The 17,144-nt window shown below is 42.1% G+C and overlaps 3 protein-coding genes across 3 annotated transcripts; 1 reads left to right on the top strand and 2 right to left on the bottom strand.

Annotated features, from left to right (window-relative positions):
• Positions 1-2,609: 2,609 nt before the first annotated feature.
• LOC132268577 (cell division control protein 2 homolog) lies at positions 2,610-3,516 on the bottom strand. Its single transcript, XM_059769407.1, has 4 exons — positions 3,362-3,516; positions 3,179-3,263; positions 3,040-3,093; positions 2,610-2,882 (listed from the first exon to the last, which is right to left on the bottom strand). Exons 1-4 carry the CDS (start codon positions 3,502-3,504, stop codon positions 2,811-2,813), a joined length of 354 nt encoding a protein of 117 aa, XP_059625390.1. The 5' UTR covers positions 3,505-3,516; the 3' UTR covers positions 2,610-2,810.
• A 101-nt stretch (positions 3,517-3,617) lies between these two features.
• Positions 3,618-5,127, bottom strand: LOC132270013 (cell division control protein 2 homolog). The gene is made up of 4 exons (XM_059771237.1): positions 5,119-5,127; positions 4,844-5,031; positions 4,455-4,581; positions 3,618-3,806 (listed from the first exon to the last, which is right to left on the bottom strand). Exons 1-4 carry the CDS (start codon positions 5,125-5,127, stop codon positions 3,618-3,620), a joined length of 513 nt encoding a protein of 170 aa, XP_059627220.1.
• A 1,249-nt stretch (positions 5,128-6,376) lies between these two features.
• LOC132271189 (uncharacterized) lies at positions 6,377-9,419 on the top strand. Its single transcript, XM_059772491.1, has 2 exons — positions 6,377-8,400; positions 8,503-9,419. The coding sequence occupies exons 1-2, from the start codon at positions 7,066-7,068 to the stop codon at positions 9,316-9,318; spliced, it is 2,151 nt and encodes a 716-aa protein (XP_059628474.1). The 5' UTR covers positions 6,377-7,065; the 3' UTR covers positions 9,319-9,419.
• The last annotated feature ends 7,725 nt before the right edge of the window (positions 9,420-17,144 follow it).

Raw genomic sequence — 17,144 nt, forward strand, 5'->3', positions numbered from 1 at the left:
ATGTATGTATGTATATTGATTTTAAATAATCAAGGATTATTAAAGAAGGTGTTAAACACATATATACATTAAATAACATATGTGTAGGTATATATATATATAAATCATTTAAGATGATTAATATTATCATTCTTATTTGGCATATCTTAATAGGCTGGTTGTTAAATTAATGATATGCGTATAATATGCATGTGATGGCTATGTATGATTTAGCGTATTGTTAATTTTAAAGTTAATTCATGGTTAAAGTGTGGGCATGGATAAATTGTCAAATGATTAAATATATTACCTAAATATTTGTATGAATAGAATACATATATGGAAAGTATGGATGAATTGCTAATTAAATGTATGAATAAATATACCTGTGGAGGCATGGTTGAATTGCCAACGTATAAATATACATCCACGGAGGCATGGTTGAATTGCCAATGTATAAATAAATATACTTATGGAGGCATGGTTGAATTGCCAATATATAAATAAAAATATTTACAATGGCATGGTTGATTTGCCAAAGCATAATTACGTTGTTATGTGTTAGATGATTAAAATATCATCTATGGTTGTTGTATGTATGGATTGGATTAGGGTTAGATATTCTTAAATGAGAATAGTTTAGTACTTACTGGTTAGTGTATTATTTTACATTAATAAAATAATATTGGGGAAGACGTGGATGATTTGTCAAAACTTGGATTTTGGATATGTAATTTAAACAATTAAAATCATTATCGGGTTGGGATTAAATAGAGTATTTCTTTTATTATAATTTGTTGTTTAAATGATTAAACAACTGACTAGGATGGGATTAAGGTCAAAGGAGTTTTTATAAAATGAAATGGTAGATTTGTCTAGGTATGAATATTATTTTAATAATTATTTAATAGGTATGGAAATTTAATAAACCTATTAATGGATGTGATTAGTATAGTATATATAATTATATATAGACATGTATATCGTGCTTTATTAAAGTTAAAACTTTATTATGTTTGGTTTTGATCAGAGATGATCTGCTTATTGGTTTTCAGAGGCCTGGTAGAGTGAACTTGCTCGTAGGATTTAACCCACGATTTATTTTTCAGGTTATTAGAGGTTCCAGTCTCGAGGTTGAGGATCCGCAGCTGGGAGACTGTCATTCGTCTATTCATCTTGTGTACTTTTAAATAGTATTGGATTATTGGATAATGTTTTAAGGGGTCCTTGAGTTATGGGATTTCCGAATTGTAATTGTTGGAGAATCATTAAGTAATATTTATTTATTAGTTTTCTTCAGCGGTTTATTTATTCTTTATTATTCATCTTTGTATTCTGTGCTTGTTAAATACTTAAATTGTTTTGATATCCCTTGATTTTGTGCGCGGACTTGATCAATCCGTGTTCCAAAATTAGGGGGTATCACAAACCTGCTCTGTTAATGACCTGGATCTGATATGGAACCTGGATTTGCTCTGATACAACTTTGTTAGAAATAGTGGCCTAAATACATACAGCAGTTAATAATATGTTAGAAGAGAATGATATGGAGGAATACTTGAAAAATTATTTTATTCCACTTCTATTATTATTTAACTAGAGTACATGACTATATAGGTTACATGAACTTAGGTGTAACAATTACATTTAAGTGCCCAATTACTCACACTAACATTACTTTTAGGCTTAACTCCCACTACTCCTACTAACATGGTATTTAGGAGGTTTAATTCCCACTAACATAACCATTTAGACTTAACTCCTATGACCCTTGGTTTTACATAACCTTCATCATCACACTAACTCTCATATACTAATTCTCATTAAGATAATTTAATACCTACTAACATTTTAAATGCCCACATATATTATGTAAGACAAATACTTAAAATGATTAATTAAATACTAAAATCAAATTTATTTTTCAACACAGTGGAGTATATTAAGTCATTCATGAGTACAGAAACTATTCTAATTGAACCTCAGAAATATGCAAGTAAACTTGTCACCCATAATATTTAACTTCTTATATGCTCGTTGAAAAGGCTTTCATAGAAGAGTTGGGATCTACCGTCAAAGGACTTTCATACAAGAGACGAAGTCCTCCAACATTATGTGTCCCAAATTTTTTTCCTGGACCAAATTAACACACGGAGCCTGCCACGTATTCGGTGGGGACTAATATCACCCATATGGTAGGGACGCCCCTCTAGTCACCACAAAAAAAATAATAATAAATAAAGAAAAGAAAATCCATCACCAATATGTATCCATGTTCATCAATCATACCATGAATATTGACGGCTTCCAACTAATCATACTCTGTAGATAAATTTTTCAGCAATATTTGACTAGAGCAGTCGTTTACTTGAAATATGCATTCAAGATAGTATTTGATGTTTGACAACCAATCACAGTGTGACACGTCATTGTTTCGAGACTTCTATCAATCTCAGAATGCCGCACTTTGGCTACAGAGTGCTAAACAAATATTAAGACTGGTATCAACCAGTTAACCATAATCAAGCACATTGAGACTTAACCCTGTAGTGGCCAACAAAAGCCTTTTTTTCTCCCACACACAAAGTAATGAGATCAATTTAAAAGCAGTAGCTAGTCAGAAGATTATGTAACATATCAATCATTTCCAAAGAGTAGCAAACCAAAGTATTTCCCAAGCAGTATCTATAGGTGTGGTGTTCAGACCACCTTAATCAGAAAATACACAATCAATGGAAGTACACAATTCTTCTCCAACACTAAACTACAGATTGCTGTAATGCCAGTATAACAGAAAGATGCACGTCCGTAGAGTAATCAAAGTCTCTCAATTAACGTTCCTCAAAGTACGGGTGATTCAGTGCATCATAAACTGTAATTCTGTCTGTGTAGCAAACCATTTTCTGCATATTAGCAGGCATGTTATGAGTATCAGGAGTTCAAATTCACAGTATATATCCATCTTAAAAGTTGTTAAAGAAAGAGTATTAAGCTTCCTCTCAGTTGCTATACTAACTCATAATTTGCAGCCAAGCTTAAATATAATGACGACAAACTTACAGAAAGAAGATCTACCCCAGCTGCTTCAAGATTGGGAAACAGTTCTGCAAAATTCTGCATGCAGTAGAAAAAGGAAAAAATTACATTTATTTCTAAGATTCTAGAGCAGGAAAAATAAAAACACACCCAGAGCTACTACCTTAGGATTGTCCTCAATAAGGAAACCTGTTTCCATAAGTGGAGTCCCACCAGGCCAGATTCGTTCATCTGGTTTGCCCAATAAGCTTCATCAGAACCAAGATATAGTTAGTAATTCACCATAGCAAGGCATTAAGATTTGAACAATATGTGACCGTGTGGGAGTGTCCAAATAATACACCACCTAAATATTCGTTTGACAACTTCCCAAGGAGTTGACCCAACAAAGAGAGGCTCCTGTTTACACATCTCAGCAAATATGCATCCCACAGACCATATATCAGATGCAAATGTGTTTTCGGACTGTTTCATGACTTCAGGTGCCATGTAGGGTAGAGTTCCTTGCTGAAGACAAACCAACAAAATGAGAACATAAACGGCAATGGCTGGTGGAAAATCATGTAAATTTTAATAGGTGAGTGTAAGAGAATGGTGAAATGTTAATGTACAAGGCTCCCTCCAGTGTAGCTTTGACGAGGAACGTCAACTGCCTTGGCTAATCCAAAGTCTGCAAGCTTCAGGATTCTACCATGAATGTCTACCAGCAAGTTCATTGGTTTTAGATCTCGGTGGATAATTTTGTGTGAATGACAATAGGCAAGACCACTGAGTATCTGATGCAGAAACCTCTGTAGGGAAAAAGAACATGAGAAAATAAATCAGGAAATTAACTGTTGATGTCCTTTAGTATCATCATTACAATTAATTAGGTACGTGTTAGTAACTTAATAGGGCATTAAGATACTACATGATAATTGAATAATCTCATATAGTTCAGCATATACGTACATTTATTGCCATTACACTAGTCTATCAGTACTTGTTTTACACATATATATTTTTTGGTAAGCTACTTGTTTACATTTTAGTGCCTTAAATTGCAAATGCAGCAAGTAGATGATGTGTAAGTGGATTGATATTGAACTTCACGCTGTGTGACTCTGAAGACTGCATGCCTTTTGACTTCTAAATCAACTAGTTCAGTGATCAGGTAAATAAATAATAAAAGAGCAAAATTTACCTGGATTTCATAAATATGCCTAAGTACTAACTGCATGTGATTACATGGTACACAATAATTACCAATACTGAGGTCAGTAGGAATGAAGATGGAAACATCTTTAGACTTCAGCAGGAATCATTTGGTAAAATTATTCAGACGGTTGATAAATTTTACCTTGTTCATTGGAACAACAAAGCTTATAAGCTACAGAGTAAAAGAGTAATAATTACTTTGAAATCATTTACATATTATCAATATGGCAAATCTCACCCACCTTTATGAACTGTGGATCCTTGGCAATCTCCAAATGAGTTTCCATGAACTTCTTCAAATCAAATTCCATGTACTCAAAAACCATATACGCTTTTCCGATTTCAAGGTTCACTGCTACATCTAACAACCTGTTAGGCAGAAGTCCATCAATTGATTTGTTAAGCTAAACCTTAACAGCTAAACACATACAGTGACTCAAAGTCAAGAGTCAACTTACAGAACCAATAAAACACTATCATAATCTGAGTTTCATATCCCATATTCTGAGTTTCAAGATTTATATTCTCAATATATAGCACTTAATCTTCAGTTATTATATTTCATAATTTCATATTATAATTTGTAATTTTGTTATTCTGTAAACCAACACAATCATTGGGCAGTTGCTACCTGATAATATTGTCATGCTCCATCTCTTTCAGAAAAGAGCATTCTCTGATTACAAAACAAGGGATCTCTTCAGATTCGGGGCCCAAATCCTTAATCTCTTTCAAGCAAACAATTTCATTTGTCTCGCGGTTCAGCGCCTTGTAAACAATTGAAGAAACTCCACTTCCAATTTGTTCAAGTTTTTCGTACTATCAAAAGCATTATAATAAGATTTATATGGAAGAAAAAACTAATGGAACAATTTCAGATAACACAAACTAAATCAGATCTTTTACCTTCTCCATACTTATCAGGTATCACTGCCCTGTCATAGAAATAAAATATACAAAGACAATGATTTAGATTTTACAGATATGAAAACACATTTAAAAAATAAAAATCATAATCTGTTGAGTAATTGTCTTATGACGATGTTTGAATTGTTTATGGTGGTCAGTTTCTTGGCAACGGTAACCAAAGCAAGAACATACATATATCTCAAGGAAAGTTATTCCTCTTCCTTTGGCCCAGCTACAGCCTACATGGATCATGTTTCTGTTCCATCAAGGACCAGCAACAGAGAACATCTAGTCTTCTATATTCTAACCAAACTAATAAAAGATCGTATTAAAGATGAACTAACACATTAATGTGGTATAAAATAAATTCTTCATTAAGATATGCCACGTATTGTAAGAGCCATTTTCGAAGAATACTGTAACTAAGAATCAAAGTAATCCCCTTCATTGTAAAGTGTAAACAAAGGTCTAGATATAAAATCAGGTCAAGAACCATGTCAACGTAAAATGCAGATTTCTAGCTACACTGTTTGCATAGTTATTATGAACATAAAGCTATGTTTGGGAGCACCGAATCGCCGATTCGGTACTCCCAAATGCAACATAAACACTTCTGGAATGTTCCATTTGGGGCCTTCAAGATGCATATCAAAGGGATATCAAGAAACTTCAAAGAAATCCAACACCGCAGTCAGCATAAATTCAAAGTCAGATCCTTCAATTAACTCCCTCACACTCACGCTATATATACACACATATAACACACTGTGAAAGTGTTGAATATCGAATCTAACACTCAAATTCTCACACATATATATCACACACTGTGAAAGTGTTGAATATCGAATCTAACACTCAAATTCTGAAACCAGAATCAGTAAACAATATCTGAGATTGTTAGGGCAAGAAACCATCATCGTGTATGGTCAGTGAAATCATCAGATTTTCAAACCTCAAAATCTTGAACACAAATTAAAATAACGAATTAAAGAAAACGGAAGAAAATAAGATCATTCACTCTTAAAGACGCGTATCAAAGAAATCAAACATGTCGCAGTCAGATAGATAAATTCAACGTTAGATCCTTCAATTAACTCCCTTACACACACACACACACTATACTACGCACTCTGAAAATGACATCTTACAACGCGGAGAGAATTACTAATTTCGAATCTGCTGAAGAAAATCAAATCTAACACTCAAATCCTGAAACCAGAATCAGTAAACAATATCTGAGATTTTTAGGGCAACTGAAGATGCAAGAAACTCCTTCTATTCTTTCTCTCTCTAGAATTCTTACACCTCAACCCGAAAAAAGATCCCCCTCCCCTTCATTCCAACTCCTATTTATAGATACTTACAAGATATTTACAAGATATTTACTAATTGCTGGACCTGGGCCTATTCCTCTGTAAGCCCTGGTCACCCTTGATGGGCTTACTCCCGCCCGGCCCATATGGCAGTGTCTTTCTATGGGCTGACCCAGCTGTTCGGACTGAAGGTTGTGTTTTGCGAGTCGGACCTGGCACATGTCATCCAGGGCCTCCTCAACTGCCCCCATAATTGCCCCTTATTTAATAAGGGGTAATTATTGATGGCGTCTCATCATGACGCTGACGGCTCGAGATAACCACGTGGGGGAGCGAACGGTCAGATCCAGAATCAATGTTCCGGGGTTCGAGGGATTTCTTGCCTTCCCGACGCTTCGGCCCTCGGGCCCCTTTGCCTTTATAATGCTCTAGAATTCCACTTCACTTCCCTTTACCGTCTCCATCATCAGCCAAATCTCCCTCTTTCTAGAACTGTGCTAAGCCTTTTCCGGTGAAATCCTTCGAGAGTCATTCTCCCAGCGATCTTGCAGTCCTCCGAGGTTAGTTTCGTTCTTTTTACTTTCGGCAGGCTTCCATTTTCCCTCTTTTAGATTCTTCTTGCACTTCCACCATGGTTGTAGATCTGGGTGTTCTTCGTATGAGACTTAGACTTCCTGACAACATCGAAGTTAGGGTTTGCCCCCAAGACGTTAATATTACGACCGGCGCCGGCCTCCTGCCCGGCGAAGTCTTATTCACGAACCTTCAACTGAATGTTGTTAGGTTCCCTCTGCACCCTTTCTTTAGTTACGTCTTCAACAGATTGGGGATATCCCCTCTGCAGGTCAACCCCAACTTCTTTAGGATCATATCTGTTATGCTATTATTGATGCGTGACAGAAATCTGGACCTTGACCTCATAGACCTCCTTCTGTGCTATAAGGTCAGTAAGATCCGTACCAACGAGCCCTTCTACCACCTCTACCCGTTCGAGAAGATGTCCATATGCACTGACACAATAAAATCTGAAAAGGGTTGGAGGGATAGCATAGTGGGTATTAGCGGGGCTTGGTCTTCGCCGGCTGCAGAGGATTACCCAATCCCGAGCGCCTTTGGTGTCTGCTCTGTCTCCTCCTATAAAAAATTCAAATCCCATAAACATGACTGCCCCTGTGAAACATGCGTTCCTCGTTTTTGCACTTACTTATGCCGCTCCTTGGGAATTCCTTGTGATGACTTGAGCTACAGTGTTTGCAGGGATAGGAGTAACTACTTGAAGAGATACGTTCTGAACGATATTCCTTCCTGCTCAGATCTCCTCACTTCAGACAACCTCTTTGCGCTCTCATCACTCGGCTACAATATGAGCAGACTGCAGATTCCCTCTTTTGGCAGGAGGAAAAATACTCCCCCAGCCATTCCTGCTGCTGGGGCGACCTCCTCTCCAGCGTCGGCTTCTTCTTCAGCCACCATATCTGACACTGTCCCGAGCGCAGTGGCTACTAACCCTGTTGCCAGCGCCCCTGCTGCCAACCAGAACGCGCCCTCCCCAGCTACCATAGCTCCTGCTGCTGCGGGGGGCGGTCGGGACAAAGAGCGAGGCAAAAGGCCTCATCCTGACAGTGAGATCGATCCTGAGGAGGAGCCTCTTATTAGAAGGACCCGAGTCTCTGGGCCGGGTACTCTCTTGCACCGAGCGATCAGAGCTCCTTCTCCCTCTGGGCCTCCTGCAGCTGGTGGCTCTGCTTCTGCTTCAGGCCCCCCTTCTATCCCCAGCTTACCGCCATGGGCCCCTCGGTACACTCGAACGGATGGGACGTTCGTGAAACCGAACGAGACCATGCTGAAGGATGGCCAGACCGCTATGGCCTACTACAGGAGCATGTGGACTCCGAAGGACATTGAGGCGGCAAAGGGCCTTTCCCAGAAGGACGTGTTCAGTCGCTTTCCCCAATCTGCTATGGAGGTGACTTTTATTTTCTAACTCATGAATTCTCTTATATTACTTGGTCTTGCCTTTGCCCGTTCTGACTATTGGTTTAACCGTTCTTATTGTGCACCTATGCAGACATTGTTCGGGATGATGGCCATGCAGAAGCAGGTGGAAATGGGGAACGCCAGGGCCCGAAAGTATTCTGACAGCCTGGAGGTGGCTAATAAAGAAAACGACCTCCTTGCCATGAAGAATACCGAGGTGCTGGTTCGGCTTGACAAAGCCGAGCAAGAGAGAGATGTCCTGAAAAAGGAGAATGATTCCCTTCAGGATGAGAAGGACGCCCTCCAGCTTGAGAAGAGCGTCTGGCAGACTGAACAGGAATCACTCAGAGAAGAGAAGGCAGAACTCCAACGCCTTCTAGCTGATGAACAGTCTGCTCGGATGGCTTTTGAAAAAAGAGCTCTGGACGAGCGTACCGCTCTGATCGACGCTATCAGCAGAGTGGGTGGTGGGATGCTGGCCCTTCACGCTCGGTTCTCCAGGGTCGGAGCTCTTCGGTATGCTCAAGGATTCCGGGAAGGTTTCGCCGACCGGGTTCCGGATGAGGGACAGACCAGCTCCACTCCGGATGAGGTAGACAAGGATCTGGGGATCGAACCCCTGGGGGTCTATGTCGACCCAGAACCCACCGAAGCGGAACGTATATTTGATGAGTGCCAGGACATCGCATCCTCAAGGATCATCACAGCTCCTCCTACCGCTCTGCCACTGACCGCTCCCCAATCGTCAACCGTGGCTCCCTCTGTAGCCACTGCTGACGCTGAACCCCAGCCGAACGACTCAGTTATTCACCTGGATTCCCCACCTCATGAAGGTGAGGCGGCTGATGGGGCCGAGGAGGCGAATCGGCAAGACCAGGATGCTGTTGGTACTGAGGCGTCTAGCTAGGGCTCCTTCGAATTCTTCCAGTTCATATCTTCTTGTAATGATGGACATCTCTCTTTTGTAAACTAAATGTTCAATATTAATGAAATGGCCGAACTCTTTTTCTCTATGTGCTCTGTTCAACTTATCTTCAGTACATATATATCTTTTCTCTCTTTTTCTTTTTATATTAGCTTCGCTGTGTGTTTGTACGGCAAGTGCCTGGCGCTCAGCTAGAATGCCACTTGCCACTTGGCTTTAAATTTTTAGCAAGTGTCTGGCGTTCGGCTTATAGTGCCAGCTGCCACTTATCTTGCTTAAGTGCCTGGCGCTCGGCTAGAATGCCACTTGCCACTTGGCTTTAAATTTTTATAGTAGACCATTGGAAAAGAAAATTCTTTTTTTTTTTGTAAATTCCAGTAACTTGCTCATTCATACGTATTTGATTGACAACAAATAACATCCAATTAAAGCCAGAACTTAGCTTCTATTGGTAGTACCTCTTCAGAGACGTGGCGTTCCAGGGCTTGCTGACCAACTTTCCCGCCATGGTTTCCAACGTATATGCCCCTTTGCCAATGACTTCTGCAATTCTGTATGGGCCTTCCCAGGGTGGCATCATTTTTTTGACCATCCCCACCTTTCTTTTCAGAACCAGATCGCCCGGGGCAAAATCCCTGTGTTTTACTCTCTTATTGTGACTATTCGCCAGCACTTGCTGATACGATGCTAGCCTTATAGCCGCTGCGTCCCTCCTTTCGTCTATCATGTCGAGGTTCAATCTTAACATCTTGTCGTTCTGATCCCGACTCCATGCTAAGCTTCTGATAGTGGGGACTAAATGCTCAACCGGTATAACTGCTTCGGTACCATACGCCATTGCGAACGGGCTCTCCCCAGTCGGCCGCCTTGGGGTGGTTCTGTAAGCCCATAGAACGTTCGGGAGTTCATCCAACCACTTCCCCTTATGATCTTCCAGCTTCTTCTTAATGCAGGCGAAAATGGTTCTGTTTGTGATTTCTGCTTGTCCGTTAGCCTGAGGATGACTTACTGCAGCCAACTTCTGGTTGATTCCATACTCCTCCAGCAGCTTTCTTACTTGCCTGCTGTCGAGGTTTGTGCCATTGTCCATGACTATTGTTCTGGGAACACCGAAGCGGCAGATAATGTTGTTCCAGATAAATCGTCTCACCTGAGTCTGAGTCACGCTAGGATACGGTTCTGCCTCCACCCATTTAGTGAAATAATCCGTGGCCAGTAACACATACTTGTTCTGAGCTCTTGCAGTTGGCAGAGGACCGACCACATCCATCCCCCATTGCGCGAAAGGCCACGGCGAGGCCATTACGTGCAATTCCTCAGGTGGTTGGTGGATCATTGGTCCATATCGTTGGCACTTATCGCACCTTCGAGAGAACTCCTCCGCATCTCTTGACATGTTTGGCCAGAAATACCCTTGTGTCATTGCTTTATGCGCTAACGATCTTCCCCCAGAATGATTGCCACACACACCCTCATGAATAGCTCGCAATACCTGCTGCGACTCCGCGGGGGTGACACATTTCAAGTACGGGCCAGAATAGGACCTTCTGTACAGCTGGTTCCGCACGATGGCGTACTTGGCAGCATTCTTTTTGAGTTTCCTAGCTTCATCCCTTTGTATAGGCAAAACGCCATCTCGAATATAGGTAATGATTGGGTCAATCCAACTCGGTTCATACGGTATGACGTTGACTTGCCAAGGGTCCGAGTCCATCGGTTCTTCGAAAATGGACGGCTGGGTCACTACTCCCACTGGAATCACCCTCGCCAATGTTTCACCGCAACTCGAAGCACTGCATGCTAAACGGTCTGCATCTGCATTCTGTTCCCTCGGCAACTGTATGAATTCAATCTTTGCAAAGTCCTTGGCTCTACGCAGAATGGCAGAACGATATGCCCCCATCATGTCATCCTTGGTCGCGTACTCACCATTTACCTGCCGAACAATCAGCTGCGAGTCACTATACACTGTCAAACTTTTGATCTGTAGCTCTCTGGCCAACTTTAATCCATTTAGCAACGCCTCGTATTCCGCTTCATTATTGGTGGCTCGGAACTCAAGTCTGAGTGCTTGGCTCAAGGAAGTACCCTCTGGGGTTTGCAGTTTGATCCCAATCCCAGCCCCCATCTGGTTAGAGGAGCCATCCACAAAAAGTTTCCAAGAGCCGCTTCTAAGGTCCTCTTCCGTATCTTCGGCATCACATTCTAGTAGGAAATCGGCCACCGCTTGCCCTTTAATAGCTGTTCTCGGCTCGTACGTTATGTCAAATGAACTCAACTCTATGGCCCACTTTGTCATTCTGCCCGAGAGCTCTGGCTTGTGCATGAGCGTTCTGATTGGGAAAGTTGTTAGAACAGCAATGGGGTGGGATTCAAAATAATGCCTTAACTTTCTCTTTGCATTTACAAGTGCGAGTACCACCCGTTCGGCCTTTGAGTATCTTCTTTCTGCCTCCATCAGTGTTTTGCTTACATAAAATACCGGGTATTGCACCCCTTCCTTGCAACGAATCAGAACGGCACTCGTCGCGACACCAGATACTCCAAGATATAGAAATAACTTTTCTTCCGGTTCTGGGGCTGATAGGACTGGTGGATTCTGCATATATTGCTTCAAATGAGTCAATGCCTGTCGTTGCTCATCCCCCCAGACCTGCCTTCCATGGCTCCGAATCGTGTCAAAGAATGGTTTGCAGTGGTCTGACAACTTTGAAATAAATCGACTTAATGCAGCTATTCGTCCTGTTAGGGCTTGCACCTCTCTGATCGTCTTTGGCTCGGCATTCTTAATCAAAGCCTCTGCTTGAGCGGGGCTAACTTCGATGCCCCTACGGTTGACCACGTGTCCCAGAAACTGCCCGGAACTCACACCGAACGAGCACTTGGTCGGATTGAGCCTCATCCCATATCGCTTTAGTACATCAAATACCTCTTGCAGATGCTTCAGATGATCATCCTTTTTCCTACTCTTTACCACCATATCATCAATATAGGCTTCGACAGTCTTACCCATTTGATTCTTAAAAACTTTGCTGACAAGTCGTTGATAAGTTGCTCCCGCATTCTTTAATCCAAAAGGCATAACTTTGTAGCAGTATGTTCCTCGCTCGGTGACAAAAGAAGTTTTTTCTTCATCTGCGGGGTCCATAGGAATCTGATTATAACCTGAATATGCGTCCAGAAAGGTTAAACGCTCATACCCCGTGGTGGCATCCACCATTTGATCAATCTTAGGCAACGGGAAGCTGTCCTTCGGACAGGCTTTGTTTAAATTGGTGAAATCAATGCATACGCGCCATTTCCCATTTTTCTTCTGCACCACAACGACGTTGGACAACCACTCAGGGTAGTGCACCTCTCTGATAAATCCCGCATCAAGCAGCCTATCAACTTCTTCCGTTATGATCTGATTACGTTCTGGAGCAAATCTTCGCTGCTTCTGTTTCACTGGTTTGAAATTAGGATTGACATTTAGGGAATGACAGGAGACGGAAGGACTAATTCCAGGCATGTCGAGGTGACTCCATGCAAATACGTCGACATTGTGGGACAAGAAATCCACTAGCTCTTGCTGCTCTTCTCTGGTCAGTCTTATACCCACTCTGGTAGTTCGTTCTGGCCTGGACTGATCGATCTGCACATCCAGAAGGGGCTCCTCGGTCAAGTCGGCTGACTCCTCCACCCTATTCTGCTCGAGTGGAGGTTCCTGTAATTGCTATCTGGGGCTTGTCGACCGGACGGGCGCCTTTCCTTTCCCTGCATGCTTTAGTGTGACGGAATAACACTCTTTGGCTGCGACCTGATCCCCCCGAATGTCTATCACTTTATCTCCATCGGGCCCGAGGCACCTCATGACCTGATGCAGAGTTGAGGGTACACCTCGGACTCTGTGAATCCATCCTCTTCCCATCAGGAGATTATACGAGGGGTGAATTTCCACAACCACAAAAGTTTCCATAAGAGCTCGCTCTGCAGCTTGAACTTCTACTTCCACCATCCCGACAGGTTCCACCCTCTTCCCATCGAACCCTAATAAGGGATTTCCGGTGGGCTTGAGCCTCTCTGGTTTAATGTCGAGCCTGTCAAATGTGTCCCTCGGCATAACATTCGCACTGCTCCCAGGATCGATCAGAACTCTGCGCACCAAGCAATCTGCCACTGTCAAACTGACTACCAACGGGTCGTCATGAGGCAGTTGAACACGCTGCAGGTCTGTCCAGTCGAACTTTATCTGCATTGACGGGCTCTGTTGGTGTAGAGTGGTCACATTGCCGACCCTTTTCTTCATCTGCGCCTGCCGCAGGCGCACCCGTAGCAGCTCATCTGACTCTTCACTAGGCTCGGGTCGACCATGGATAGCATTGATTATACGAACTGGTTGCGAATTGTGGGAGCTTTGTTTATGACTCCTTTTTATTTGTTCCACTGGTCGATTCTGCTCCATCGCCGAGCCTTGAACATAACTCGCAAACTCCCCTCTAGCTATCAACATCTCCACTTGCCTCCTCAGGTTCCTGCATTCGTTAGTCTGATGTCCGAAATCAGAATGAAAAGCACAATGTTTAGTTTGATCCCTCTGTTCGAGGGGTTGTCTAATTGGCAGTGGTGGATGAAACTTGTCCTTGTTCTCCTGATACAACCTCGCCAGAGTGACCTTCAGCGGAGTAATCAACTCTTCCTCCCTGGACCTTTTTTCGGCCTTCCAAGTGGTCTGACGTTGCGGCTGAGCCTGCTTCTGCCTGATCTTTGCCTTGGACTTTTCCTCGGTCGACACAAGCGACGTTGTCCGAGCATTAGCTGCCTCCTCTTCTTCGAGGCGCACAAAGCCATCGGCTCTCTCATTGAGTTCATCCATGGTAGCTGGCGTATTCACTACCAGAATGGTGTGAAACGGAGTTCCGCGTGTCATGGCTAACTTGAAGGCTTGAACTGCCGTAGAAGGATGGCATTCGATTACCATACTCTTAGTGAGATTAAACCTGGTAAGAAAGGCCTGGAGCCGTTCATCCTTGTGTTGCCGCATCGTGAACAGGCTCGAGATGTCCTTCGGCGGGCGTTTGTTCCCATAGTACTGGCTTATGAACCGATCGCACAGGTCCCTGAAACTGCCAATGGAGCTCCTAGGCAAGTTTTTGAACCAGCTGAGCGCCGGTCCGGCCAGGCTTGTAGGGAAGCATTTGCACATTAAAGAGTCGTTTTCCGTATTCAGGGCCATTTTCAACTGGATATGATACACATGATCGATCGGATCGGTTGTTCCGTCAAACAGAATAAAGACTGGCATAGCAAACTTCCTTGGATGCGGCGCATTCAAGATCTCGTCGGTGAATGGTGAATCCACCGTCCGAGCTGCGGATCGGAGAGCTTCATTCTCTCTCTGGAGTCCAGCGGTAGCTCTGTGAGTTACGGTTCTGCTCTCCGAACCGTGATGAGTGACAGTAACCATGGAGGGCCGGTAAGACGGATCGAACGACCGTTCCTCTATGAACTCTCTCTGCCAAGGCGACGCTACTCGACGGCGATCTACCTCCATCACTTCCTCTCGGTCAAACCTTTCCCGTTGCGGATCAACGTGAGTCGAGCCTTCGTGATCTTCAACTCGACGAACATTTGGCGGCAAATTGTCCATCATCCTTTCATCACGGTGGTGAGCTGACTGATTGTTCTCGTTCTGATCGCCTTGATGCGCGATACTAGATGGAACACCTCCTTCTCCGACCGGAAGCGGATGCGAAACTGCGGGTATCTGCCGATGCTGCAGTCCAGCTTTCAATTCTGCATTTTCTTTTCTGAGAGCTTCAATCAAGTTCATCAACTCTTCAAGCTTTGTTTGCTGGACAGCCTCCATCGGATTGGAGCTTTCACCTATCATTATTCCCGAACGGAGTAAAGGCATTAATCTCAAGTTCGCGAGTAGATCTGAGCTTCGTGAGTAGGAATTTTTAGATCTGGCTTCTAATTTTCCGAATTATGCTCACTGTTTACAAGATCTGAATTGTCTGAACTCTAAATCCGTCAGATCCTGCCACAATCGAGCAACTCGTGGTTGCGTAGATCTGAAGTCACTCCTGCCAAAGCTTCAAGAATCGTAATTCCTCCAGAGTAGGTCACAATCGCTCAGATCTGGATTCAAATCCGCAAGATCGAGTCTCGATCAACCGAATTGGTTTGAATCCATTCGATACTCCTCATTGATCAACCAAACTTTCATGCGTTTCCCACAGACGGCGCCAATTGAAGATGCAAGAAACTCCTTCTATTCTTTCTCTCTCTAGAATTCTTACACCTCAACCCGAAAAAAGATCCCCCTCCCCTTCATTCCAACTCCTATTTATAGATACTTACAAGATATTTACAAGATATTTACTAATTGCTGGACCTGGGCCTATTCCTCTGTAAGCCCTGGTCACCCTTGATGGGCTTACTCCCGCCCGGCCCATATGGCAGTGTCTTTCTATGGGCTGACCCAGCTGTTCGGACTGAAGGTTGTGTTTTGCGAGTCGGACCTGGCCCATGTCATCCAGGGCCTCCTCAGCAACAAATCATCATTGTACTGTCAGTGAAATCATCAAAATTTTCAAACCCTCCAAATCTTGAATACAAATTAAACAAAAGAGGTAAAGAAGATCGAAGAAAAGAAAATCACTCACTCTTAAAGTGATGATGACTTACAGAAAGAGAAGTCTCTGATTCGCCGATGGTATATTGAAACTTCTCTAACAGCCAAACTCTTGAAGATGAGAGAGAGAGAGTTGTAGAGAGAGAGTGAGGTAATATGGTTGATATATATTGTATAGGAAGAGAGAGAGATATAGAAACAGAATTTCTGAATTCTCATGTTCAGTTGGGCGGCAAAAAGAAACTGAAACGACTTGCGCGCCAAGACCACTCCCGCAACTGTCTAATTATCTTTTATTTTATTATTTTTTAATTTTTGATAAATTTAACTTAACTCCCTTAAAATTTGTCAGTACCTTCCATAGACCTCTTTATTTTTCGTAATCCCACTTATCCCCTATAATTGAGCACAATCAAACTTGATAACCGTCATATGCTAATTTACCTTTTTACATTTACCTTTTTACGACTTTATCCCCTATGTTTAGTTGAATAATATAGAAAATGTTGCACTTATGTTGGTTTAGTTTTTTTTACATCGAAATATTAGACTATATGTAGGGGTTGAAGATTTGTACAAATTGTTTTTAAAAGCTCAATTAAAAAGAGTGGTTATTTGAAAACCGTTTTTTTTTTTTCTTCTTTTCAAAATTTATGTAACGATCCCAAAACTAATGCCAAGAATTTTTTTTTTTTTTTTTTTAAAAAAAATTTCGGCATAACCTCCCCTAAAAATGAACCTACCGCAAGCTATTTAAATTCATTTTTAACCTATCATGACTCAAATTCCGAATTCACGGTAATAGAAGATAATGATACACAATCAAATGACCTCAATAATACTTCAAACTAGTATTACTCTCCCCATTCATCAATAAGGTTTACATATTATCAAATTCACATCCAAAATATCATCAAATACCTTAATTACATTGCATGACAAAGTTTTTGCAAAATATACATATACATCTTCACACTTTTAGTGCTTTGCAAAAATAATGGGAGATATACAAAAGACACAAAAGTGAGCTTCTAGTATCGCTCAAGCTTGAGGTGGGTTGTCATTTACCGGTTCTTTTCCAAGACCTGAAAAAAATGTATAAATAGTAGGGTGAGCTATATGCTCAGTAGGTGACACTTAAGACACAAATCTTGTGTCCTTGTGAATTCAAGCAAAGCATAGGCCAATG

The sequence above is a fragment of the Cornus florida genome, unplaced genomic scaffold, assembly GCF_030987335.1.
Source record: "Cornus florida cultivar Cherokee Brave unplaced genomic scaffold, ASM3098733v1 CherokeeBrave_3.0.0_Hap2_Chr08, whole genome shotgun sequence".
NCBI lineage: Eukaryota > Viridiplantae > Streptophyta > Magnoliopsida > Cornales > Cornaceae > Cornus > Cornus florida.

Bases quoted from the DNA above. Each gene is read 5' to 3' on its own strand.
- LOC132271189 (XM_059772491.1), top strand. From the start codon at position 7,066: ATGGTTGTAGATCTGGGTGTTCTTCGTATGAGACTTAGACTTCCTGAC. The intron at 8,401-8,502 runs GTGACTTTTATT...GCACCTATGCAG, and splicing joins TTCCCCAATCTGCTATGGAG to ACATTGTTCGGGATGATGGC.
- LOC132268577 (XM_059769407.1), bottom strand. From the start codon at position 3,504: ATGGCACCTGAAGTCATGAAACAGTCCGAAAACACATTTGCATCTGAT. The intron at 3,264-3,361 runs GTGGTGTATTAT...GTTCTGATGAAG, and splicing joins GTTGTCAAACGAATATTTAG to CTTATTGGGCAAACCAGATG. The intron at 2,883-3,039 runs GTAAGTTTGTCG...GCTAATATGCAG, and splicing joins CTGGGGTAGATCTTCTTTCT to AAAATGGTTTGCTACACAGA.
- LOC132270013 (XM_059771237.1), bottom strand. The intron at 4,582-4,843 runs GTAGCAACTGCC...TCTGCCTAACAG, and splicing joins GAGCATGACAATATTATCAG to GTTGTTAGATGTAGCAGTGA. The intron at 3,807-4,454 runs GTGGGTGAGATT...TTTTCCCTACAG, and splicing joins AGGATCCACAGTTCATAAAG to AGGTTTCTGCATCAGATACT.